The sequence below is a fragment of the Triturus cristatus genome, chromosome 4_1 (genome assembly GCF_964204655.1).
Source record: "Triturus cristatus chromosome 4_1, aTriCri1.1, whole genome shotgun sequence".
NCBI classification, from domain to species: domain Eukaryota; kingdom Metazoa; phylum Chordata; class Amphibia; order Caudata; family Salamandridae; genus Triturus; species Triturus cristatus.
In genome coordinates, this window is record NC_140585.1 from 1,105,987,853 (window position 1) to 1,106,014,252 (window position 26,400).

At 47.3% G+C, this 26,400-nt stretch overlaps 1 protein-coding gene across 1 annotated transcript; it reads right to left on the reverse strand.

Annotated features, from left to right (window-relative positions):
- Nucleotides 1-20,689: 20,689 nt before the first annotated feature.
- LOC146856087 (zinc finger MYM-type protein 1-like) lies at nt 20,690-23,212 on the reverse strand. Its single transcript, XM_085651208.1, has one exon. It carries the CDS (start codon nt 23,210-23,212, stop codon nt 20,690-20,692), a length of 2,523 nt encoding a protein of 840 aa, XP_085507334.1.
- Between the last annotated feature and the right edge of the window lie 3,188 nt (nt 23,213-26,400).

Here is a 26,400-nt window from a genome sequence, read left to right on the forward strand (position 1 = left end):
TCTCCCGCTGCAGCTGCGCTGCTGTGCCACTGCCCATGCAGGGCTCAGTGCAGGTAGTAGTTCGAGGCCTGGTCCAGTGTGAATTGTGCAGTTTTTCTAGGTCATTTTGTTGCATCACTGCTCCCCTGATTTCGTCTGTTGCCTCTCTGTTTTTGTCCTTATTTTGCCTTCTGTGCCATTCTTGTTGCTATTGTGCCCTTTGTTTTTTGCCTATTGTGCCTTCCTGTTGTTGGTTTTTTTTGCGCTCTCCGCTGCTGCTGCTGGTGCCCCAGTGGCCCTGCCCACCTGCCGATTCCTGCTCCCATCTCCCAGCTGTGCCTCCCTCCCCTCTGCCCTATATATTGGTGGCCACTGTGCGGCCGCACCATTGGCGTGCCGAATGTGCACCAAAGGCAAGCCCGTTTGCACCCGTCCATAACACGACCGTGACCAGCGCCAGGGACCCTGGCTCACTGACCATCCACCGCTGTAACTCAGCCTTCCTCCACGCACTCAACCCCGGAAGGAGCTACAACTGCCAGCGGTCCACTCTGGTCACCACCCATGGCCAGTTCACCTGCCTTCACTCCCGGCAGACTTTTGCCTCCGACCATGGCCCTGCAGACACCACCCCCGTGCCAACACCTCCGGAGCCCTAAACTGCATCCTCCTCAATGTACGCTCCCTGCACAGACATGCCATAGAGATCTGGGACCTCCTTGACACCCTCTCACCAGACGCCGCCTTCTTCACAGAAACATGGACCAACACCACGTCCGCCCCCGACATCGTCACCGCCATCACCGATGGATACACGATCCAGAGGAAAGACTGCCCCAACCGCCCAGGATGAGCATTCGCCATCGCACACAAGAGCTCCCTCTGACTCTCCACCTCCACCACAATCAACTCCTCCCCCACCACCAAACACCTCCATTTCACCAGAACTTCAACCTTGACAACACCAAAGACCCCAACTCCACCACCCTTCTGGAAACCTCACCAACATCGAACTCAAACAAGTCATCACCACACCTACCCACAAGGCAGGACACACCCTCAACCCCATCTTCGCGAGAGACAACAAAATCCACTTCAGCCACACCATGCAACCCCCTTGGACGGACCACCACTGCATCCACGTCGACAACCCCATGCTGCCAAAACACGCACCACGCCCCCATGAAGGAACTGGAGCAGAGTCACTGAAGAGCAGCTCAACTCCACCCTCAACAACGACGCCCCCACCACCTCAACCAACGCCAACCTTGCAGCCAAAGAACTTTACAGATGGATCTTGAACTGCGCAGACAAGATTGCACCCCTACGTAATAGGCCTGGGTGAAAATTTTCATTCCGCTCGTGGAAGTTGCGAAGTTTTGGCATATCCGCGGAGAACGAGGAGATGTCGATACTTCCGCGATCCGCTGCGGAAGCATTTTCTTGTTCGCGCTTTAAAAATGCATTCTCGTGCGTGCGGTAGCGACTTACCGGATCCCTGTGTTCACCGACAAGTTTCCCTATCCGTTCTCGTGTGCCACGAGATGTTGGATTGTTGATAGCCGGTCTCGCTATCCCGCGAGAGTTTGCGATTGCGAACGCGTCATTCGACCCGTAACAGGAAATAAGCATCGCGTGCAAGATGGCCGCACCCATTAGCGACCGCATGGGCAAGTTAGAGATACATTTCTCTGGGAGCACGCAAAAACACATTGTGAACGGGCGAGAAAAGTAATCTCCGCGTCTTCGTGAAAGTTCTGCTTGCTCGTGGAGATTTAGAGCAATTTCGCGATAATTTGCGTAGGGCAACTATGCAAATTCCGCCCACCCCTACTATGCAAACACCAGAAGACCGTACCACCTACAAGAACGCCATGACGGAATACCGCCAACGTATCAAATCCACCAAAAGGACCTTCATGCAAAACAAGATCCTCGCCAACTCCAGCAACTCCAAGGAACTCTTCAGCGTCATCCAGGAATTCACCAAGCCCGCCAGCGAAACCAAGGAGATCACACCTTCCCAGAACCTCTGCAACAAGCTCGTATCCTACTTCCATTTGAAAATCAAGACACTGTACAACGATTTCAACGACCAGACACTCAACTCTGAAACCACTACCCTCTCCAGCAACGCCAGCCAGCCCACCATCTCCTCCTGGACCCCAGTCACCACGAAGACACCGCCTCAACCGTGAAAGACAGCCACTCAGGGGCCCCCAGGACCCCTGTCCACCGCACATCTTCCACAGAGCCATCACCGCCATTGCCCCAGAACTACGACGCACCATCAATGCCACCTTCCGGACCGGCATCTTTCCCAACAACTGGAAACATGCAGAAGTCAGACCTCTGCACAAGAAGCCGTCAGCTGACATAACGGACCTCAAGAACTACTGCCCCATCTCCCTCCTCTCATTCGCGGCCAAAGTCACAGAGAAGACCGTCAACGCACAACTAACAAAATTCATCAAAGAAAACTCCATCCTCAACCCCTCCCAATCAGGATTCCGTAGCAACCACAGCACTGAGACTGCTCTACTCGCCGCCACAGACAACATCCGCACCCTGCTCAACCAAGGACACACCGCAGCCCTGATACTACTGGACCTCTTGGCAGCTTTCAACACGGTCTCCCACCACACATTCATTGTCAGACTCCACGACGCCGGCATGCAAGGAACATCCCTCGACTGGATCCGCTCATTCCTCACCGGAAGAACCCAAAGAATCAGATTACCTCCCTTCCTCTCCGAACCCATGGAATTAAACTACGGAGTACCCCAAGGATCAGCGCTCAGCCCCACGCTGTTCAATATCTACATGGTCCCCCTCGCTGCCATCGTCAGACAGCACGGACTCAGCATAGTATCCTATACCGACCACACCCAGCTCATCCTCTCCCTCAACAAGGACCCCACCACCATCAGACTCAATTTCCAGGAAGGAATGAAGGACGTCGCATCCTGGATGAGCAGCAGCTGCCTGAACCTCAACTCGGAGAAGACAGAGGTCCTCGTTCCCCGACTCTCCCCCTTTGCATGGGACAACACCTTGTGGCCCACCACCCTCTGCAGCCCTCCCACCCCCATGGATCACACCCGGAACCTCGGCATCATTCTTGACTCCTCCCTCTCCATGACTCGACAAGGTCAACACCGTCCCCTCCAGCTGCTTCAACATCCTCTACATCCTCCGAAAGACCTTCAAATGGATTCCCCCGAATAAAGAAAGACCGTCAACCACGCACTCCTAACCAGCACAATCGACTATGGCAATGCCCTCTACGCCAGGATCAAAAAGTCTGTGCTCTGCAAGCTCCAGACCGTACATAACATTGCAGCCAGACTCATACTCTGCATCTCTCGACACAAACACATCACCCAACACCCACGAAACCTCCACTGGCTCCCCGTCGAGAAGAGAGTCACTTTCAAGGTACTCACCAACGCCTACAAATGCCTCCACAACACGAAACCCCACACATCTGCAGAGCCAGAACAGGCAGAAGAGCCTTGTCATACATCATGGCCAAAACCTGGAACGAGCTCCCAATCAACATCAGACGCGCCCCCTCCCTGAACATCTTCAAGAAGACACTCAAGACCTGGCTCTTTGACTGAAAGGTGCTGCTACCCCTCCCCCCCTGCAGCGCCTTGAGACCCTCACGGGTGAGTAGTGCGCTTACTATTCCCCTGATTGATGGATTGAACAATGAAATGCTGTGAGTACTTCCTAAGTATTTATTTCATGGCTAGAAACTTTGCATCACATGTGCCCTTTAGAATGAAATGGAAAATGGCACCCGGCTATGTGATCAAGGACAAATTCTGTGGCCGAAACGAATAATGGCAGATTGTGAATAAAAGTTACGACCACACAAACAAAATATTTCAGACTGTCAATAAAAGTTACAAACGCAGCTCTAGAGTGTCGATACCTGATTTCATTAAGGATAGATAAGAAGCGAGATGACTGTGCTACTGATCAATCAATCGATCACATAATTTGTAAAGCGCGCTACATACCCGTGAGGGTTTCCAGGCGCGGGGGGGGGAGCTGCTGCTATTGGTCGAAGAGCCAGGTCCTGAAGGTCAGCAGGTCTTCGGTTTGTTGCAGGTAGAGGGGGAGGTTGTTCCAGGTCTTGGCGGCGCTATGGGAGAAGGATCTGCCTCCGGAAGTAGTTCTCTGGATGCGTGGGACCGTGGCCAGGGCGTGGTCAGCAGAGCGGAGTTTCCTGTTGGGTACGTAGAAGGAGAGTCAACTGTTGAGATAGGCTGGGCCGGTTTTGTGGAGTGCCTTGTGTGCGTGGATCAGGAGCTTGAAGGAGATTCTTTTGTCGACGGGGAGCCAGTGCAGGCTCCTCAGGTGGGGGGTGATGTGGTCGCGGTGTGGGACGTCGGGGATCAGGCGTGCCGAGGCGTTCTGGATTCTTTGTAGTCTGTTGATGAGCTTGGACAAGGCTCCGGCGTAGAGGGCGTTTCCGTAGTCGAGTCTGTTGCTGACTAGGGCCTGGGTGACTGTTTTCCTCATGTTTGTCAGGATCCATCTGTAGATCTTGCGGAGCATGCGGAGGGTGTTGAAACAGGTGGAGGAGACTGCGTTGACTTGTTTGGTCATGGAGAGTTTCGAGTCGAGGATGACTCCCAGGTTGCGTGCGTGGTCGGTGGGGGCCGGGGGGGACCCCAGTGACGTGGGCTACCAAGAGTCGTCCCATGCGGAGGGGTTGGACCCGAGGATGAGGATTTCCGTCTTGTCTGTGTTCAGTTTGAGGCGGCTGTCCTCCATCCAGTCTGCGACGGCCTTCATTCCCTAGTGGAGGTTGGATTTGGCGGTCAGGGGGTCCTTGGTGAGGGAGAGGATCAGCTGAGTGTCGTCGGCGTAGGACAGTGGTTCCCAAACGTTTTTGACCTGTGGCTCCCTTGACCTAATTGGCAGTTGGCCGTGGCTCCCCATCATGTCACTTTTATTTTTACTGGTGGGAGAATGTAAGCACGAGCTCTGGAGTACTTCCAGTTTTCTCCCTGAAATTAATTGGGATGAAGTCGATGAAGTAGATTTAAAAATGTGTCTTTTTCTCTCCTACAAAAGCCCTTTCTCTTCTTCTAGCTGTGGTTCTCTGTTCCACTCAGAGATGCCCATAAGAAAGGGGGGGCATGGAAACCATGAAAGAAAAATAATGATGCAAATTAAAATTGCAAGCAAGTTTAAAACAAAATACATAGAGACGTGATATTACATTTATTTCTATGTGCCACATACAAAGCCCAGGCGCATCAGAGCACTTCACATAACTTGGGAAATAATAACATACAAGAGGGAGCAAGAAGTAATAATACATAAGGCAGAATCAAAGCCAGAATGTGTAAGAATACATATAAACACTGTTATGACAAATTATATACAACTCAACTCATATAGACGACAAAGAAGAATGTAAGAGTGTTTCTCTCAGGGGAGATAAAACCATTACAAACCAGAAGGTGGGGCTGGGCGTGTCGATCGGACGAGCGCTTCCTAATCTAGTTACTGTTCCCTGGCGAACATTCTGGCTACTAGAGCTGCTCTATTCAAATAAATCGAAAATCAGACTTGGTTTTCTGTGAGGTGGGTGGGTAGGGGCTGGCATGCTGTGCAGCAACGCATTGAGAAGGGTGACTCCTGTGCATGGCACAGATATACTTTTAATTAGCTGATTTCATTGAGGTCTGTGGATTGTGATGGGAGGGCGGAAAGAGAGGTGAAGGGGAAGAGGAAATAGTGAGACAGATGTGTGCGTGAGAGAGATGGGGACAAACAAGGGGGTACAGAAGGAGTGCACACATCTTCATAGCTACTGTACAAATCACAGATCTGTGAATCTTTCAAATCAGTGTGAGATTTTTTTAATGGGTGTGACACATTACGTTAGGATTGTGTGCAGTGTATGCTTGAATTGTGCATGTTGAGACCACGACTAGTGTGTGCTGTGAGCTTGTCTAGTGTGTACCTGTGGAGGGCTTGCCTCATCGGTGCAGCGGATCATGGATCAAGCAGCCGTCCCAGTGCCCTGTACTGCTTCGGCAAATACCTGGTAAAGGTGCTTGTGCAATGTGATGCTTAGAGAGCATTACTCAGGGTAAAAACCCTTAGAGCCTTCTCTTTAAGACCCATGGGATGGTCTGAGCCATAGGCAACGCACCACCAAAAACCTCGCACAGCTAGAGTGAAGCACAGGCCAATAGCAAGACTGGATTAGAAACCAACAGGCTTCAAGGCCTCCAGAAACGGTCTACGACGGATTTACCATGGAGGATGAGTGGATGGGTGTTTTTGTTATTTTATATGACAGAGGTTTGTACAGTGCTGAATTTTCATTATTGTGGCATACTGCAGGAATATGGCAACAAACTGCAGATTGGAAGTGCACTGAGATGTGGCCATGACTCCTGAGTATGACAACAGCTTCACTCACTATCTCTGACTTAAACTAGAAAGAATTGCACAAAACTAGTTTGCTAGTGCTAGCTAGTCCGTTATACAGGGATAGTTAGTAGTGGCCACCATTTGCTGCCTCCTAAGCACCCTATCGATCAAAAAAAGCGGGTCAATGTGCGGATGTACAACTAGCATGCCGTGAAGCATGAAGGCGTGGCAAAGGCAAGCCAAACTGCGCCCGTTCGTGCCTGGACATGACAAACTCGTGACCCCCCCCCCCTCCCAAGCAGTCCCTGTATTTATGCTGGCTGCTGTTTCTGCACTTTGTTCATGACGTACTCGTACTCTACTCCTGTGAAGAAACAGCGCGCCGGAATTTACAAGCCCTGGCCTAGTAGTGTGGAAACATACATTATTCAAAACCTGTTTCCATACACTAGGCCAGGGCTTGTAAATTCCGGTGCAGTGTTTCTTTCACAGGAGTAGAGTACGAGTACGTCACGAACAGCAGCCAGCATAAATAAAGGGGCTGCTTGGGGGTCATGAGTTTGTCATGTCCCCCTTCTTTGCAATAAGTTAGCAAGGAGGATTACAACCAACCTGTGTAAATTGTGAAGAAGAGGGTCCTAAGAGGCGCAGCACAACACGGGCAGCAATAACGCTCGAGGCTCGACAGACTGCTGTGCGCGGGTAAGCAGAGAATACGTGAAAGCATGTTGTAAGCACGTATGGCGGCCCTGCGCTCTTGGGCCAAACCATAATTCGGGATTACACAGGTGGCATTTGTAACTCCCCCGTGTGTTGCGCTGCATCTGGGTAATTTAAATAAGTTTGATGCCTTCAAGCTGACCTGTGACAGGAAAGACGCATCATTTGTTAATTACGCACATTCACACAACTACAATGATTATATTAGAGAAGCTTCCTCAGCACACGTTATCTTTCCCACATCGTGCGCGGTGCCCCTGGCTACTCTTAACGGCGCATTGGGGTGCCGCGACGCACAGTTTGGGAACCCCTGGCATAGGAGATTATGTTGAGGTCGTGCTGTCGGGCGATGTGTGCTAGTGGTGCAATGTAGACGTTGAACAGCGTCGGGCTGAGGGAAGATCCTTGAGGGACGCCGCAGATGATCTCGGAGGCATCAGATCGGAATGGGGGGAGGCAGACTCTCTGAGTTCTGCCGGAGAGGAAGGAGGTGGTCCAGTCCAGGGCCTTGTCTCGGATCCCTGCGTCGTGGAGGCGCGTGCGTAATGTGCAGTGGCAGACAGTGTCGAAGGCGGCGGAGAGGTCCAGGAGGATGAGGGCCGCTGTCTCGCCGTAGTCTAGCAGGATCCTGATGTCGTCTGTGGCGGCGATGAGGGCGGTCTCAGTGCTGTGGTTGCTGTGGAATCCTGATTGGGACGGGTCCAGGATGTTGTTGTCTTCAAGGTGACGGGTGAGGTTGGTGTTTACGATCTTCTCGATGACCTTTGCTGGGAACGGAAGTAGGGAGATGGGTCGGACGTTCTTGAGGTCGTTCAGATCCGTCTTGGGATTCTTCAGTAGGGCGTTGTGTCTACGTGCTTCCAATTCTCAGGGAAGGTGGCGGTCTCGAAGGAGAAGTTGATGATTTTGTGCAGGTGGGGTGCGATGGAATTGCTGGCTTTGTTGAAGATGTGGTGCGGGAGAGGGTCGGACGGGGATCCGGAGTGGATTGTTCCCATGGTCTTGATTGTGTCCTCGATGCTCACGTTGGCCCAGGTTGTCAGGGTGTTGTGAGCGGTGGGGTGCGGTGGGTTCAGTGCGGTGTGGTCTGTAGGGGTCGTCCGGGGTCTGAAGCTGTCATGGATGTCAGTGATTTTCCGGTGAAAGAAGGTGGCGAGGGAGTCGCACAGGGCTTGCGATGGTGGGATGTCGTTGGAGCTGGGGTTGGAGAGTTCCTTCACAATGGTGAAGAGCTCCTTGCTGTTGTGTGTGTTGTTGTTGAGGCGGTCTGTGAAGGAGGTCCTTTTGGCGGTCCTGATGAGGTGGTGGTGGTTGCGGATGGCGTCTTTGTGGGCAGTGTAGTTGTCTGGCATCTTGTCGCTGTGCCAGTTTCCGGCAGGTTCGTTTTGAGTCGAGGAGTTCCGGGGTGAACCAGCTGACTCTTCTGCTGGTGTCTTTGCTGGTGGGGTTTTTCAGCGGGGTGACGGTGATGGCGCAGTCGTTCATCCAGCGTTCGAGGGTGAGTGCACCTTCATCGGGGTTGGTGGGGTTCGTCGGAGGGTTGAGTGCGAGGCTTGTCTGTAGTTGTTCTTAGGAGACTTTGCCCCAGCCGCGGCGGGGGATCTGTAGTGTGCGGTGGTGTGTGAGGGGTTTCCGGAAGGAGAAGTGGATGCAGTGGTGGTCTGTCCTGGTGAGTTCGGAGGCGTGGCTGAAGGTGACATGGGGGGCTTGAGGAGAAGATGGCATCTAGCGTGTGGCCGGCGATGTGGGTCGGCGTCGTGACGAGCTGTTTCAGTCCGAGGTTGGCGAGATTGTCGATCAAGGTGGAGGAGTTGCTGTCGTTGTTGTTCTCCAGGTGATAGTTCAGGTCTCCGAGGAGGATGTAGTCGGTGGAGGTCAGTGCGTGCGTGCTGATGAGGTTGGCGATGGAGTCGCAGAATTGTGCTCGGGGTCCTGGCAGCGGCGGGGACGAGACCGGTGAGGAGACCGGCACTGGGCACGGACTCGAGGAGGGGGCACAGAAGATACAAGGCACAAAATCAGAGGGACACACAATTATAAGAGCACACAGTCAGAGGGGCACAGAGGTCAGTGGTACAGAAAGGAAGGGGCACAGAAGCAAGCGCCGAGCGGGGGGTAGGGGGGCACAGAGGAAGGAGTGGGCAGACAGGCAACGCGGTAACAGGCGCAGCGGAACGTACCTTAGGCCACCACTGGCCACCAGGGATGAGGCGCAGGTGGAAGCCTGCGGGTGGTGGAGGGCCTCGAATCACCGGCAGCAGCAGAGACAGCGGGGGTGACGGCGGAGCTGCAGCGGGGCGGGCGACATGTACAGCTGTGAAGGAGAGGATTAGTGTGGTTGGAACCAAGCTGTATGCAGCTGATGAACCAATTACAAGGGCAAAACCAGTCCTGGGTTGCTTGTGTTGTGGTTCAGGAGGGACCTGGCTTGGCAGTTCGGGCTGGGCTGTTCCCACTGGAGCACGGTCAATACTTATTTACATATAGCTTGGTCCAAACTGAAGTGGCATAGTGTGCAAAATAATATTGGACTGGGATGCTGCCCAAGTAATTATCAGTGGCTGAGATTAATCTACGATTAATTAAAGCATTCCATCCATCATTTTTTGTATACTATAGTATGTCATCCTTAATGGGACAGGTATGCTCAGACGTGGGTCTCATGCACACTGTGTCACTGGAACCAAGCTTTACCCGACAGATGAACCCATAACAAAGGCAAAACCAGTCATGGGTTGCTTGTGTTCTGGTTCAATGATTTATGTGTAAGTCCTTGATGGATTTGGAATAGGCTGAAGTGCTCCAGGATGATGTTTTAATATTTGCTAACATGGTGGATGAAAACAATGTCCGTGTTTGTAGTGTATTAGAAAGTTTAAAGGAGAGAGGTCTGATACTGAAAAGAAACAAATGTCAGTTTGGCATGGTTGAAGTACGACATTTAGGACACATGATTTCAGGCTTAGGTTTGAAACATAAGCACGAATTAGTTGACATCATAAGAAATTTAAAGGCACCACAATCAATGGAGGTGTTCATTTTATGATGTGGTGGCATACTATGGGAGGTACATAGGGAACTTAGTAGGTAAATCTGTGAGTTTTAGATGGTTGCTGAAAAAAAGGCAAAGAATGTGTGTGAAGTGTGCTCCGTGAAATGGAGTTTAATGCAACAAAAGAAGAGTTGAAAGAGGCACCGTGATTACAAGCCTTCATTCCAGGCGATAAAACAATCATTCTTGCAGATGCCAGCTCCAAAGGTTTGGAAGCTGTGTTAACGCAGAGAAGCAAATGACAAGAAAGATTAATTGCTTGTATTTCCAAAACAATGAATGTATTAGAAAAAAACTATTCAGTGATAGAAGAAAAATGCGGGCAATTTTCTGGGTACTTAGGAGGTTTAAGAATTTCATTTTTGGAACTGATTTGGTGGTATTGTCTGATCATAAGCCATTAGTGGATATATATAAGAAGAAAAGACTAGATTGCATTTTGGCGAGGATACGAAGGTGGATAATTGTGCTGTAAGAATTCAAGTTTAGAGTGAAGTATCTATCTGATAGAGACATCTAGCCGCAGATTTCTTAACTTAGAATATTACCCCAGGCTTGGAGAAAATCTTTTTTCCCCAGGAATACCCCTGCACGCCGGGAGGCGGCGTCACCCGGCTCCATCCTAACGTCGTCCACGGAAGTGGCGTCAATGGAGCCACATAAGCCCTTCCCGGCATGCTGACGTCAGTTTTCTTCTTTTCCGCGTCCTAACACGGATCCGGGAAAGTGATACCTCTGGCCTGTTTTTGTTATCTTCAGGCCTTCTCAACGCCTGTTTGCGTCAAGGAACAGTGTGTTCGATGCCTGCGGGCTTTAAGCCGTGCCAGTCCTGCTCGAGACAGATGTCAGCGACGGACCCTCACGAAATCTGTATGTGGTGCTTGCACGAGCACCATGACTCCATGGAGTGTGACGCTTGCCGCCAGCTGCGGGCAAAATCCCTGCGGGAACGCCACATGAAGCTGCTGTCTGTCTGGATGTCCCGAACGGACCCCTCGCGACACAGGTCTCCTTCTCCAGCGGAGAAGTCCACGTGGCGCCAGTTCTCACAGTAGGACGTTCCTGTTCGGGGCAGGTCCTGGGACTGTCACCATCATTCGCCTACCTCAGGTAAGCACAAACAGAAGTCGCGGAAGTCGTCGGCTTTGCGTCGACAAAATGTTGGAGCCTGCAGCTCCTGGTCTGTGCCGGACTCGGGCCCCCAGGAGTCCGACCCCGCATATCCCCGATTTCCGGGTGCTGGGGCGACTTGACCTCAGATGGAAGACTACTGCAGGGCCCTGCAGTCCTTTCTTGCTTTGCCCCCCACTCCCTGGCATGCCTTTGGGCCCCACAGGGGGGTAGGGACTCAGGTTGGGACTCCGCCGGCAGGTTTACCCTCGGCTCCGAGCGAGTGCCCTGACTCCAACTCCGCAGTCGCGCAACGTCGGGATGCAACCCTCAGGGGCATCCCATGACGTCTAGCCTTTCCACAGCGCCATCGCACAGCCTTCCAAGGCTCTCTGCGGCATTGTTGGAGGTGACTGCGGCACGGTGCACGACACCGCTTTGGTGCACTCTCTCCCTGCAGGTTTCACCCTCGGGAATGTTGAGTCGACGCCGGTCCGACTCCAGCGGTCGAGGCATTTTGGAGTTCGTCGACACCGGCTTGACTCGGATAGTCAGGCCTATTCGGAGGTCGCCAACGCCGGCTCGACTCGGACGGTCGAGGCCTTTTTGGAGGTCGCCAACGCTGGCTCTACTCGGACCGTCGAGGCCTTTTCGGACGTCGCCGATGCTTGCTTCACTCAGCCAGTCAAGACCTTTTCGGGGGTCGCCGACACCGGGTCGACGTCGCCGTTACGCCGTTCGACACCGATACCATCTCCGGCTTTATCAGTGGAGGATGTGGTCCCACTGGATTCCCCACCCCTGAGTCATTTCAATGCTCTCCGGAGCGGGTGCCAGTGGGGCATTGGCCTCCTTTTGCTGAGCCTCAGTTAAGTGGCTGGATTAGCTTGCGTCCATCACCTACTGATGACTTGCGGTCACCACCTTGCAGGGCCACGGAGGCTAGTGAGATGTTTGTCAGGGCTGTTTGCAGGGCTGCAGACATTTTGAGGATGCAGCTGCCCTCAGTCTTTAGACCTTCAGAGCCTTTGCTGGATCTTCTCCACCAGGGCGCGGGGGACATGGAGCCATTTGCAGAGTCATTATTTGACATCTTTCTCGAGACGTGGGCGAGGCCCTCTTCAGGGGACCACGTGGATCGTGCTGTGGCACATCGCCATCGCCTGGCTCCTGATGACCCCGCCTGTTTGACCCTCCATCCTGGGGCTGGAGGACTTGTGATTCAGGCAGCTCTCTCTACCATTCCTGTTCCGTTGCATCCTCCCACTCGGGAGTCTCGGTGGTTGGAGTTATGTGGCCGTGATGTGTTTGCATCCACCAGCTCGGGACTCCAGTCCCTCAACACGTTGTGTGTGTTTGCTTGGGCTACATTTTCCCTTTGGGACTCTGTGGAGCAGCTTCTCCCCACCTTGCCGGAGAACTCTTGTGATGATCTGGCCCGCCTGATCCATGATGGCCATGATATGGCGCAATTTTCGGTTCGGTCTGCCATGGACACTACTGACTCCGTGGGTCGGGCTATGGCCAGGTCGGTTGCCATGCACTGCCATGTGTGGTTGTACAATGGTATTTTCCCAGAGCGTGTTCAGGAGCGGCTTAGAGATCTACCATTTGATGGGGGTCACTCTTTCTGACGCCCATACTGATTCGGAGGTCAGGCGCATCCTCGCTATGTTTGATTGTCTTCCCAGGTTTTAATCCTCGTGGAGGATTTTTGGTTTCGTGACGGTGCCATCACTTTCTTTTCTGTTACCCGTTACGAGTTTCAGATATTCTGGGTTGTGTGGCTGTTCAGCCGTGTTATTTCTTATTCTGGTACAGCTGGTTAAGCTGTGTTTACCTTTCTTTTGAGCCTCTACATACAAGTTTATCTCAAGAGGGACCCTTCTTTGGTAGGGTTGTGGCTTGCCCTATGTGGGGTATTGGTTGGCTGTTATATTGCTACTCTTCCTTACCCAGGAAGTTTTGCCGCACGTTGACTCTTACTACCGTTGTAGGATGTCTCCTCTGGTGAGGCCCACTGGGGTTACAATTAGTTGTCTACGGTTGATGCGTAGTACATCCCCGTTATTTCATTGGGGGTTTGTCATGCCTGTTTTATCCTGGCATGTTCTTGCAGCCTCACTGTGCCTGTCTTGCCTGTCTACAGGTGGACATGCGCCCCTGGGGGGTAGGTCCCTCTGTTCCATTCTGGAACAGTCTCTTCTATATTCTGTGAATACTTGTTGTATTGGTGCACACAGTTTGTGCTCTACATCATTTCTTGTGGCTCATGCCCTGCCGGGGTTCTTGCCTAGGGCAAGGGGAGTTCCAGCCGACTCTGTCTCAGCTGTGCGATGCCTCCTACCCCACTTCCCTAGCCAGGTCTCCAGTCCCTTGCTTCTTGCAGGACAGGGGGTCCGGTTTGTTCGCTCCTGCCCTGTGCATGTTTCTTAGTTCTTCAAGGAGTGGCTCATGTATATGACTTTCTGACACCGGATCTGTGATCCACCCCGACAGTTTCTTGGGGTATGTGTTCTTACTCACATTTGTAGTACTGGTGATGGGCTCTCCACCAGCTGTTTTTCTGAGTGTGAGTTCTTACTCCCATTCTGGCACAGTTGGTTTATAGGTAGCATTACTGTGCATGTATTCTTCTCTACATTCTCTTTGTTCGTAGATGGTGTTGGTCTATGGCAGTGTATGCTTTTTGGTGACAGGCTTCTGTCTGTGCCTTCTCTCACTCCTTTACTGGCGGTATCATTGTCTATGTTTCCGCTTGCCTCACGGGAGACCAGGTTTCTTCCCCCTCGGAGTACTGTTGCTTTTTCTGTGTTTTGTGACTGCTATGCCATACACCGGTACAGTGCTACCATTTGAGCGACTCACCTGTTTAGGGTTTCGTCAATTCCTGTAGGTGTGGCAACATTCCTGTCTCTTTGTGTTTATGTTGTAAGTTCTACACGCCACGGGGGTGCTCGCATACTAGGTTCTTTTTATGCCCTAGTTTCAGGCCTTGTTGCTCACTCTCTCCTTCGGGATAGAGTCCTCTATGTGTTCCTGGCTTTGCAGGTTATCCCCTCACAGTGGTACCTTTGGTACGTTTGGCTGCATGCCTACCTACTGCGCTTTGCTCGATGGTGCTTCTTCTGTCTCTGTTGGCACTAGACTCTGGGTTTGGCCCTGCCACTGTTGTCACATGTCCTAGGGGGTACACAATTGATGTGTGTTTTTCTACACACACAGGCCTCCTGTTGCGGCTCCTGTTCTTAGCCGGACAGTCTTCGGACTGCCCACTGTTTTCATTTCTTGACACCCACTATGGTGTATGTTCAGGCGGTATGCTCTACCGTTGTCATGTTATTTTGCCCCTTTGGAGCTTCGTTCCTCATGAATCATAGGGACGGAGTCACTGAATTGTTTCTTACGTTGGCACTGACCTTTCTAGTTCTGTATTTCCTTTCACCTGTGTCTTGACGAAAAGAGATCTCACACCATCCCTCAACGGATTTTGGTGTCTTTTTTCGTCCCTTGTTCATTTTCCTTATGGAGTTTTCCTGGGTCTCATGTCAGTTGCCCTGGCATTGTGGTTCCCACTGTGTTTCGTCAGCCTCTTGATGTATATGTTCCCCTGGAACTTGGTGGTTGTTTCGCAGACCCTCCTCCTATGGGGTATGGCTTTGGTATCTATTCCAAGTTAAGGAATCTGCTGCTAGATGTCTCTATCAGATGAAAGAGTTACTTACCTTCGGTAACGAAATATCTGGTTGAGACACAGTCTAGCCACAGATTGCTTAACGCCCGCCTATCCTCCCCGCTCCTCGAAGGCCTTTTCGTATGGTGTTTTTCCACCTAACCCCACTTTCTGGTGGCCTTGGTCTTCCGGAGGTGTGCTCTCGCACCTCACTCTGGGGTAGGGTGTGTTGTTCTGCATGGGGCCCTTCGGACTCCCCTCCGTCCTAGTGTTTGGTTGATGGCATGTTCTCACACCTTACTTTGGCACAGGGGGTGTGGTTCGGCTTTCGAGCCCTTTGGCTCTCAACTCCGTCCACGTTTTAAGGTGGTTCAGGTCTATACTTTTTACTACCTTCTCATGTTGTTCCACCTGAGCTCCTCACGCGTGGAGTTCTTCTGTTTTTAATTCCCTCTCACCGCCCACACCTATGCCGCCTTCTTTCTCTGGCAGTCGGTTGGGTTCTCTTTGGTGCTACAGTCCTTCAGTCTCTGGAGGGTGTGTGTAGTGAATTTTCTAGTGGTCGTTCACTACTAGTCACTTGTCTTGCAACATGTTGCTTCAATAATGTGGTTCTTTTAATTTCCCTCCTGTGGTGACAAGTTGTGCCTGGCTTGTCATATCTTTTGTGCCGCAGTCGTTGCTCCCTTGAGGTGGGGCATAGCTTGGGAATTTGTTGGGCCCTTGCTCGCAGGAAGAACTGTGTGAGTTCCCTTCAGTCCCTCTGGGTACTGGGTGCTTTTTCAAGGATTTTGTTCTTTTTTTAACACACACTGTTCTTATGCTATTGCAGTTTTGTGCACCACCCCGCGTTGTGGCGTGGAAACTTTTCCTGTAAACAACTGACGTCAGCACGCCGGGAGTGGCTTATGTGGCTCCATTGACGTCTCTTCCGTGGACGACGTCAGGATGGAGCCGGGCGAATCCACGTTCAGGTGTGCAGAGGTATTGCTGGGGAAAAAAGATTTTCTGGATCCAGTCTGACGCCTGGGGAGATATTTTAAGTTAAGGAATCTGAGGCTAGACTGTGTCTCTACGAGATATATAGTTACCGAAGGTAAGTAACTCTTCTGTCAGGCACAAAAAATATTACTGTGGACTGCCTTTCAAGACTGATAAATGAGGATTTAACAGATGGCAAACAAAATGAGGTGTGAGACTTAGAAGAGAATGTATGTGAGGTCACACAAGATGTGTGTGAGACAACTCATGCTTGTAACTGAGGAGGAATGGAAGTTTGAACTGCAGAATGATAAGGTTTTGATGCAAGTGATAAATGCTACGAGTCTGGGCAAGTTTAAGAATCTAGAGAAAGTGTGTAATTTGATTAAGGATGAATTGTCTGTAGATCGTAATTTGTTGCTAAGTGGTACCAGATTGATTCCTCTAACAAGTTTGAAAGACAAGTTATTAAGACAGGCTCATGTAGGGCATCTGAGAATTGTGAAGACAAAGGAGAGTTTGTGAGCCAACTTTTGGTGACCAGGAATGGATGTGGAGATTGAGCGGGCAGTTAGGAAATGTGTGGAATTCTCTTGTAGTAATAAGGTTTTGAAGACTCATCAAGTTCCCATGGTTTGTAGGAGTTTACCGAGTCAACCATTGGAAGAGTTGTCCATTAATATTGTGGGCCCCTTGCAAGGTGAGCATCTCACACCTTACTTAATAGTAATGATGGATCTTTACGCATGCTGGGTAGAGGTCACAATGTCAGGGACATCTCATCTTTTGCCATCATGCAGTTCATGCAGAGAACTTTAAAAAAGGAGTGTTTTTTCGAAAAGTACCTTGCCTGACAATGGCCCTCAATTTTGTTGTAAGGAAACGGAACACTATCTAAAGACATATGGTAATACTCAATAAAACTGTGCCAACCAGAAATGAATGGCAATATTGAGCAAATTAACAAATATATTAAGACAAGTATACAGTTTGCCCAGGTGAACTATTTAGACTGGAAAAAGGAGCTACATGTGAGGGTAACTCCGTACTGACTGTCGCCACGCATAACAACTGGGAAGACTCCATTTGAACTGTTTAAGGGGAGAGCGCCCAACACTTGTTTGTGTCCAAGTTGGATACATTGGGATAAAGGCATAAAATTAAATTATACTGCAGACTGGAGAAGTCAAGAGGAAAGGCTGATGCTAAAAAGGAAAGAAGACTTTGACAGAAGAAAGAATGTTAGAAATGTAGAGGTCAAAGTAGGGGATGTAGTGAAAATTAAAGCACCTGTGGGATGTGCAGCATGGTCAAAGTTTACTAAAGCACAAAAAGTAATTACGTTTTTTCATAATGCCATAAAGACAGCTGATGGTAGGATTTGGAATAAGAATAGAGTTGTGCCTTTAAAATTAAATGAGAGAGTAGAGCTGATCATCAGCGAAGATGAAGGAAGATCAGTGGATGTTCAAAACCAAACAAAACATGAGGATGTGACTGGGAAGCCAGATGGGAGATCTTTGAGCGATAAAAATGACTGTAGAAATAAAATAAGGATGAGTTATCAGAGAGAGGTGCTACCACGTTGTCTAAAGTGTTTTGGGCGAAAACCGTCCTGGGTTGCATGTGCTCCAGGTTCAGGGAAGGCCTGGCTTGCCAGTTGGGGTTGGACTGTTCTCATTGGAGCTGATTTGCATATAGCTCGATCCAAACTGAAGTGGCATAATGTGAAAAAAAATGATGGACTAGGATGCGGCCCGAGTAATTAGCAGTGGCTGAGATTAATTCAAGCATTCCATCCATCACTTTTTATATACTTATTATTTATTTATTTACTATAGCAGATATGTATGAAATATTAGGACTATTCTAGCTTGTGTCATCAGCTAATTGGTTTGTCCATTCAATGATTATGCAGTGTAACTGACATCAGCTTCAGTAGTTTAAGATAAACTTTCTGAAAATAAAAATCATGATCACTCTTCCTGATGTTCCACTGCCATAGCCCTTACAAGACCACGACCAAGGACTTGCCTAGCCTGGCAGCCACATTGGCAGTACTGTTCAGGGAATCAGGATCCTCCCTTGTTTCATGATTCTCCAGCCTCTACAAAACTTCCACCCAGAATCTTCGGAGCCAGAGCAGCACTTCAGCAGCCTCAGTGACAGAGCGCCCAGTCAATCTGAGCCCTTTATGGTTTTGGTCCATTCCATCCTCTTCAGCATTGGCTCTTAGCCTGTGGTCATGGGACCCCAGGGGACGTGAGGCCTACTCAGGGGGTCTGTGACTGCTTACAAAATTTAAAAATATTAACATATAAATAAACTGTAAATAAATGAAGAAGCAAAATGTATGAGATTTTTATAACGTTCTGTACATATGTAGGACTTTGAAATAAAAAATTAAGTTAGCATCCTTCAGTTGATTCGTGGGAGCAGTGCAAGTGAACCAAACATAATATAGTATTGACGATGAGTGGCTTTAGTTAAATTTAGATAAGATCTCACCTTTCTGTTAAAATCAAATAGTTTTTATCATTTGGTTGTGAATTAAATGAAATATTTAATCATTTGTGCGGGGGGCGCCCTAAGATGGCGGCGTCAGTGGGTGAGGGGCTGATGCAGTCAGAAGTTGCGCGTGGACAGAGTTGCGCAAGCTGCGGCGCCCTTGCCTGCGGGGGTCCCCTCTTTCGCCCTGGATGACCCCGGGATCCCTGCTGCTGCTTTGAGTGAAATATTAGGTCGGAAAACAGTAAAAGAACCTGTGGTTTACGCTGGTTCGTAAATAATGTCTTGACTTCTGTTCCACACTCTGCAACACTCCAGGCCAATTAGCCAGCCACCCCTTCATGTCGTGTGACTGTGAATTCCCTTCTTCAAAGCGTCCCTGCCTGTTTACAGGGCTTAGAGAAGTAAAACACTTCCCACTTGGCAGAGATCTGAAGAATTCCTGTTTCAGGCACAGGTAGCGCATCCAGTTAGGATTTTTCTTCTTTACTTTCTTTTACATAATCAAGGTTGCCATCGCCTGGCTGAGCTATGAGAGCTACATCGCAAAGGAAGAAGACGCAGTTTGGCGGCGGGTACCGCTTCACGAGCACGTGGGTCAAATGACTTATCTGGTCAAACCTGACCTGCGGCAATTGATGATCTATTTTGGAGAAGAACACCAACAATATAGTTTGAATTCGAGCTGGATGATGGGCAGTAAGGTATGCTATTTCCAGGGACATTTTAAGGATTTTGGGGGCCCTGGGCCAAACATATTTTGGGGGCCCCTGTTCGCAATAACTTTGAATTCACTGTCCATTTTACGTTCATTCACACCCTTGCTATGTCACGCAATATTTAATGATACTTTCAAAATGTATGAAACAGTAAAAGAAAGAAGAAAAATGAGCTGTAATTACTTACATTACATTTTATAGTGATTATGTTACTTGAATCCACATCCGAAGACAAATGAAGATCAGTGGGGCCGTCTGGTTGTGCTAGACCACTCTCTCAGTCACTCTAAGTATCACATATAACATTATTGAAGTAGGCCAGAATGATGTTGTCCCATTTTCTAGCAAAATTCTGTATCCACCTGTCTAGATTCAATCAATGTCTTGTTCCATGATATTATTTTTCATTCATTTCAGCCTGAGGTATATAACTTTCTATGCATTTACTATTTTCAGTGCTGTTCTTCTTACCTTCTTTCTATTGTTAACATTGGTTCTTTCTTTCCTCAGACATGCTCAGAACATCACCTTTAACATTTTACTGGTGAAATTCAAATTGTTTAAGGCCTTAACAATGTTGATTCTGGGACGAACTTTATTGCATGGGCTGACAGCAAACAGTAATAAATACAGAAAAGCAGTGGTGTTCAACCTTCTTCAACGTGTTCTGTGCAATAGGTGTTTGTTTGGATGATATCATATACATCATGGTTCATAGGTTAAACAGAACATGATTGAGCAATTATCCTTGTTGGACCTCATCTTGTATCTCTGCAAATCTTGTTACCTACACTTGACCTGTGCAGTAATTGTGTTAAGGAGTTCTATTTTAATTTTGAGGAATTGAACATAAATGCTGCTGGGTTTGGAAGTTTTGTTGAAGGCAATGTTTGCTGCCTGTATCAAAGGCTTGAATGAAGTTTCAATGATAAGTAGAAAGTTATAGACCATAGAAAGTTATAGGCTTTTGTGAACTGCTGACAATACTTTTATGATGCTCAGATGGACCCTATTTATGATTTACCATTTTCCTGGTCTACTCAGTCTTGGAGATGCCTGCAAGGCATCCATGCTGTTTTCCTGAAGGGTCAGGCTCTCTTTGATTGTTTCATAGTTGGAGAAGGACGAAATAGGCAAGATTGAGTACAAGAACTCTATGCTGTTGGCTTGAATTTTGACAATGCTGTTTGTCACATAGAATACGGTTTTGGCATTTTCTTGCGAACATTATTCAAAGTGATTTTGTTCTTGGGTCTTCTTCCCATTTGTCAGTTTTTCTTGTCATATAATGTCAATGCTATAAGTGCACAATGTGCTGTGATTCCAGAGCATCCAGGGGTATTTTAAGTGCAGTTTAGGTTGTAGAAGTCAAACATCTTAATGCAGATGATTTTTAGAAAAAGGAAAGTAAATGTGTTTCTATGAATATTTACTTAGATTCAATGAATACCAAAAATGTCATTATGTGTTTCTGCAAAATAAAGCTTCTAAGTCAAACCTTGGAGCATCTCTGTACAATATTAGGCACCTGTAAGACACTACTTAAATTATGCATCTCTTTCTGGATTTGCTAGCAGCAAACTCATTAACCAGATCAGCAAATTCTATTTCTTGGAGCATTTCTGACTCAATACTCAGCAGAGCCAGAGAATTGAGTCTGGCTTGTAGCATTCGATTACGTAGCTCATTTTTTATGAGCTTCAACTTTGAAAAGGACCTTTCACCAGTACAGTTTGTGACCATCATCGACAAGAATATTCGCAGTGCAATTTCAATGTTAGGGAAAGTGTTCTCTAGTTTATCAGTTTTTATTTTCCTGTAAAGACAAGTCATTGAAATTGTTTCATTTTTGTGTACAGGATAATGTTTGAACTGCTGGCATTCCTTGATGAGATCAGATTTGTTCAGGTCTTTATAGTACAAAGAGGCAAGTTTTTCACACCACCCTTCGATTTCTTTGGTGTTCATGTTTTTTAATTCTGTAAAGAAGCCAAACCGATTATTTAGGTCTCTATATGCTTCGCTTCGCCGTGTTAAACCATCAATCAGAGCATCCATGATTGGTAAGTATGCTTCTACTTTAAATTTGTACCGCCCTTCAAGTACGGTGTCACTAGAGGGTCCTTCAAACCGAGTTTGTCTACTGCTTCGTTGTTTTGTACGCTTTCCAAAATCTCTGTAATGAGTATCTGGAGCTTTTGCCTTTGCCTTGCATTCATAGTCATCAAATTGGTCTCTCAACTCTTGGACATAAGACTTCAAAGATTGGATAATGTTGACTGCAACAGATAGGTTAACATCTTCTTTTTGTACAGTCTTGCTTGTTTCGTTGAAACGCATCAGTATGTCATTCCAGAGAATGGTCAAGAAAATGGTTTCCAGCTTGTCCATTTTTTTAAGGAGACTAAGTGCATCATGCATTGTATCTTTTGACTGAATGTGATCATTTGTCAGTGAATCAAGAGCAGCTTTAATTCTTTCATAGCCACCACACAATGCATTGAGGGCATCTGCATGAGCTGACCATCGAGTATCAGACAAGCGTTTTACAACCTTGTGATCTGGGCCTACAGAATGAAGTAGCACATCCCAACGATGAGTAGAAGCAGCAAAAAAAGTGTACAAATTTTGAACAAAGTCAAAAAAAGAAACAACCTGCATGCTGCACTCAGCCGCTTTTATACCCACCAGGTTCAAAGAATGGCCAGCACATGGCACATAAACAGCAAATTCGTTGATCTCTTTCAATCTTGCCTGTAAGCCCGAATACTGACCAGACATATTGGATGCATTATCATATGACTGACCACGGCAATCTGATAATGGAATACCGGCCCGCTCTAGGAATTTCACTACAACATCGGCAAGATACTCTGCCCCATGACCATGAATGGAGATAAATTCCAAAAAACGCTCCTTTGGTACGTGACCCTTTACATACCTCACTGTGAATGTCAACTGATCGATGTGACACACATCTGGAGTGGAGTCTACACTGAGAGAATAATATTTTGCTTCCTTTATTTCTGATATTATTGCAGAGAAAACTTTCTTGCTCATTAATGTGATAAATTCTTCACAAATTGTTGCTGATAGGTATGAGGGATTGCCCTTTCCAGCATTTCCATATTTCCTGATGTGTTCTTCAAGAAACGGGTCAAATTGGCTTAGAAGTTCTAAAATCCCCAAATAATTTCCATTGTGCAGTGATCCTATCATCTGGTTTTCTCCTCTGAATGCCATACCTCTTGCTGCTAAAAATTTAATAACTGCTACAATTCTTTTCAGCACACCCTGCCAGTATATTTGTTCATGTTTTATCTGTTCCTCTAATTCAGAATCAATTTTACCAGTTTCTTTTTGACGGGTGGTGTATATTAACATGCATTTTTGATGCTCAGGGCAAGCTTCATGTTGAGAAATACAACGGGCTGCATGCTTCCAGTCATTAAAACCAGATCTACTGAAGGCAGAATCTGTGCTAGAAAACAAACGACAAGCAAAACAGTACACTGTTCCTTGTGAAGGAGAATATAACAGCCATGTACGACTTACAAATTCCCCATTTTGCAGTTGCTGCTTGAAAGCAGCATCGGATAAACTCCGCTTGTGTTTCTTTTCTCCAATTTGATAAACACGAGCAGAACTGGAAAAATCACTATTTCGATTTTGACAGGTTGAAGGCCCTCTTTGAACCCAATATGATCGTGTTTCGTTTGTGATAGGATTCCATAAGGCAGGATCTGTTGCGTAGCTCACTGCTGTTGGTTGTGGAATTTGTGAACATTGGCTGTCATCTGTTATACTCTGAGAAGCATTTCCGGCAATAGTTTGTAAATCTATAATGTTAGAGGAAGTGGAAGCAGATACATCCTCAGTATATTCTCTTACTGGCTCATTAGCAACAAGATCATCTCCTTCATACTGTGACTGCGCCACATTATCAGTACAACATTTTGATTGTACTGGAAAAAATGAAGTTACTTTTTGAAGCTTTGCAAGCTTCTGTTTTACTTCAGATTTTTGTTTCCTTTTCGTAGCTCCACTCACATATGAACGCCTCATTTTGTGCAGTGAGCAACTTATCAGATTATATAAAGATTCAATAACGTATATGCTCACGAGCTGAGGAAGTAAGAAAACAGTACATTATTGTTTATTTATATCGGTAACCATTTGTTCAACACACTATTGCAGACTATCATGTGGGGCAAACAAATATGTTCAGGATATCCAGAAGCATGATCAAACATTCTGGACCTACTAGGCCAAGGTATAAAATATGTACATTTCAAATTTACAATCCCTATCAGCAAGGTGGTGGGAGGTTGGGGCACAGAGTAACTTAGCATTCAGCTACACGTGTAATTGCATGAACAATACTGAACAATACTCACATTTCTTTTACTTAGAGAGAAATTGAAAGGTATCACTTTCCTTTGTGGGACTTAATTTGTTTTTGGGCAACTTTAATTTTTCACATGAAGACAGGGCAGGTTTATGATTCATTTAAAATAATATTTGCATACATATTAGTATGGATACATTTATTTTGGACACATCATCCAAATATTCACAATGAGTCAATTTCTAATAGGAGTGGAATTTCCAAATTAGCTATGTATTGAAACATAAAAGAAAAGAAAACTTAAATACAGGCAACTCAACTAGCTAATAAATTACGCAAAGTATGTCCTTTGGATTTCTAATTTAATGGTAAATAGTGTCGATCAATATTTCAATTATGTGCTTAAGAGGAATAAATTAGTACATTATTTGGGATCAATAATATGATTAGTACACCAGGGGCATCATTTAGGAGTCACCAGGGGACCAAGGAGCTACATTTCAAGTGGACTTGACACCTGCATCACTCTAGTTATACCTACAACAATCCAAGTCACATCTCCTGATCTGTCGTCATGCTCATAGTACTGTCCAGATGTACCTTTATGTGTATTTTCTGCGAGTTACATATATGCTCCTGTGTGTTCAGATGCCTGTATCTGTGTTGTCGACTGTTCATGGGTGTCTGTGTGCGGGGAGTTTCCTGCAGACCTATTCTTTCTATGGGCTTGGAGTCTCTGTCTTTTTTCACCTGTGTGCATGGGTGCCAGTACGTGTGATGGTCTTTATTTATGAGTAATTGTAAGTCTGTGTGTATGTGTGACTGTCACTGTGTATTTGCTTTGTGTACATGGGCAACCAGTTTGTGTGCATGGGTGGCTGTATGCGATGAATCCATGGAATTGTGTGCCTAAATGTAAGACGGCTTGTATTCATTGGCATTTGTATGTATATTGGGTTCTGTGCATGAGGGCCTTTGTGTCTCTTAGTCTATTTGCATTGGAAGCTGTTTGCCTTTACGTATGTGTGCATTGGGGCCTCTATGTTGATTGGTATGTCAACCAGTGTGCATGGCTGGCCATATGTGTTTTAGTCTGTGTACATGACAGCTGCATGTCTGTTTGTTTATGTGAAACGGTGCCTGTATGAAGATATGCATGTATTTCTTCCTGTAGATGTGTTGCTCTGTGTGTGTATCAATGCCTATAGGTGGGACATCTCTCTGCCCATCAGTCCCCATGCCACTCTGCCCAGTGCCTTGAGACCCTCACGGGTGCCGAGGAGCAATCCTATTATCTCAGGAACTGCCTATTGCTAAAGAACAAAGAACAACCATGAAGGGTCTGACTTTATATTGACGGTCAAAACTTGAAACTTTGAAAGTCTAACCTAAACCTGCAATTTCACAGACTCAACTGACAATATACATGAGTACACAAGCTATAAAACATTATCCTGCCAACTCCAAGAGAAATAAATGCAAATTATCTGCATGCCACACACTTGTGACTGTCAAACGTTGTGCATGATAATAACGTCAACTAAGGAAACAATTTCAATTTCTACCATCATGTCTTTATGAGTAAGTAGGACAAAAACAGGCAAGCAAGAGGCTGAGGATAAAAACTGCTTGGATGTTTCAGAACATTGATGTAATTGTTTCTCAGTTTGAAGTTATCATTTCTATTGTAAGCAATGCTAATTACAAGATTTAAGGCCAACGCATTACAAGCAAGTGCAATCAACACCATAAATAGCACAGAATGTAGAATAAAAACAAACCATATCAGCAAGTACCTAATTACAGAATCTATACAAACTGTAGTTGGTAAAGCAAAGGAAAAAGTGCAATTACTTTCAAAGTGCATAATAAAGCAATCACATTCCAGCAATATACAAAACAATCCTGCATGTTTTGTAAAACAATCCCCCTTTCTTCTTGCATCAAGGTGACCCAGGGTCTTCCCTTGTCTGTATCTCCAGCGTTTTCCCATGTTTGTGTCTATCCATGAATCCTAGTGCAGGTGTCTCAGTGTCTGTTTGTGTCTCCCAGGGTCTTCCTTTCTCTGTGGCTCCCAGTGTCTGTTAGTGTCTCCCAGTGGCTGTGTATTCCAGTGTCTGTCTACCTCTGTCTTCCAGTGGTTGTGTCTCCCTAGGTGGTCTTCCCTTGTGTGTGTCTCCCAGTATTTCCCTGTGTTTGTGTCTATCCAGGAATCCTAGTGCAGGTGTTTCACAGTGTCTGTTTGTGACTTCCAGGGTCTTCCCTTCTCTGTGTATCCCAGTGTCTGTTTGTGTCTCCCAGAGTCTTCCCTTATCCATGTCTCTCAATGTTTGTGTCTCTCAGGGTCATCCCTTGTCTGTCTCCCAGTGTTTGCGTCTCCCAGTGTTTTCTCATGTTAGTGTGTGTCTACCCATGAATCCTAGTATAGGTGTCTCCCAGTATCTTCCCCCAAACAGAATTCACAAATATTCGCTGGGAGTGCAGGGGCATAGCTTTCATCGGGCACAGCAGGTGCAGTGACACCGGGGCCCAAAGGTCTGAAGGGCCCACTGAGCCTGGATTGTCTACAACGAAGGGTGAAGGTCATGACCTCTAGGGGATATTGGCACTTCTCTTGATAGTTACTGTTACAGGAAGGTATGTTTTTGAGTATTTGGATCCAAAGTCCCCTCTCCTCTCTCACTATTGCCTGATTTTCGACAGGAGTATTCTGAAAAGATGTGTGACGCTGCAGGTAGTTCAATCCAATTAGCAAACAGGGCGGGTAGTTTTGTGTTTCCTGTCACACACCTGGGCATTCCTCTCCCTACATGCAAAGTGTTGTCTTACACTGATTGACCGTGTCTCAGATGGAGCGGGCCGCTTGGCAGTCATGACATTATATTTCTAAGAGGTGTCTGTCCCT

What these genes read in the sequence shown, in the direction of transcription:
- LOC146856087 (XM_085651208.1), bottom strand. Translation starts at nt 23,212, where the DNA reads ATGAGGCGTTCATATGTGAGTGGAGCTACGAAAAGGAAACAAAAATCT.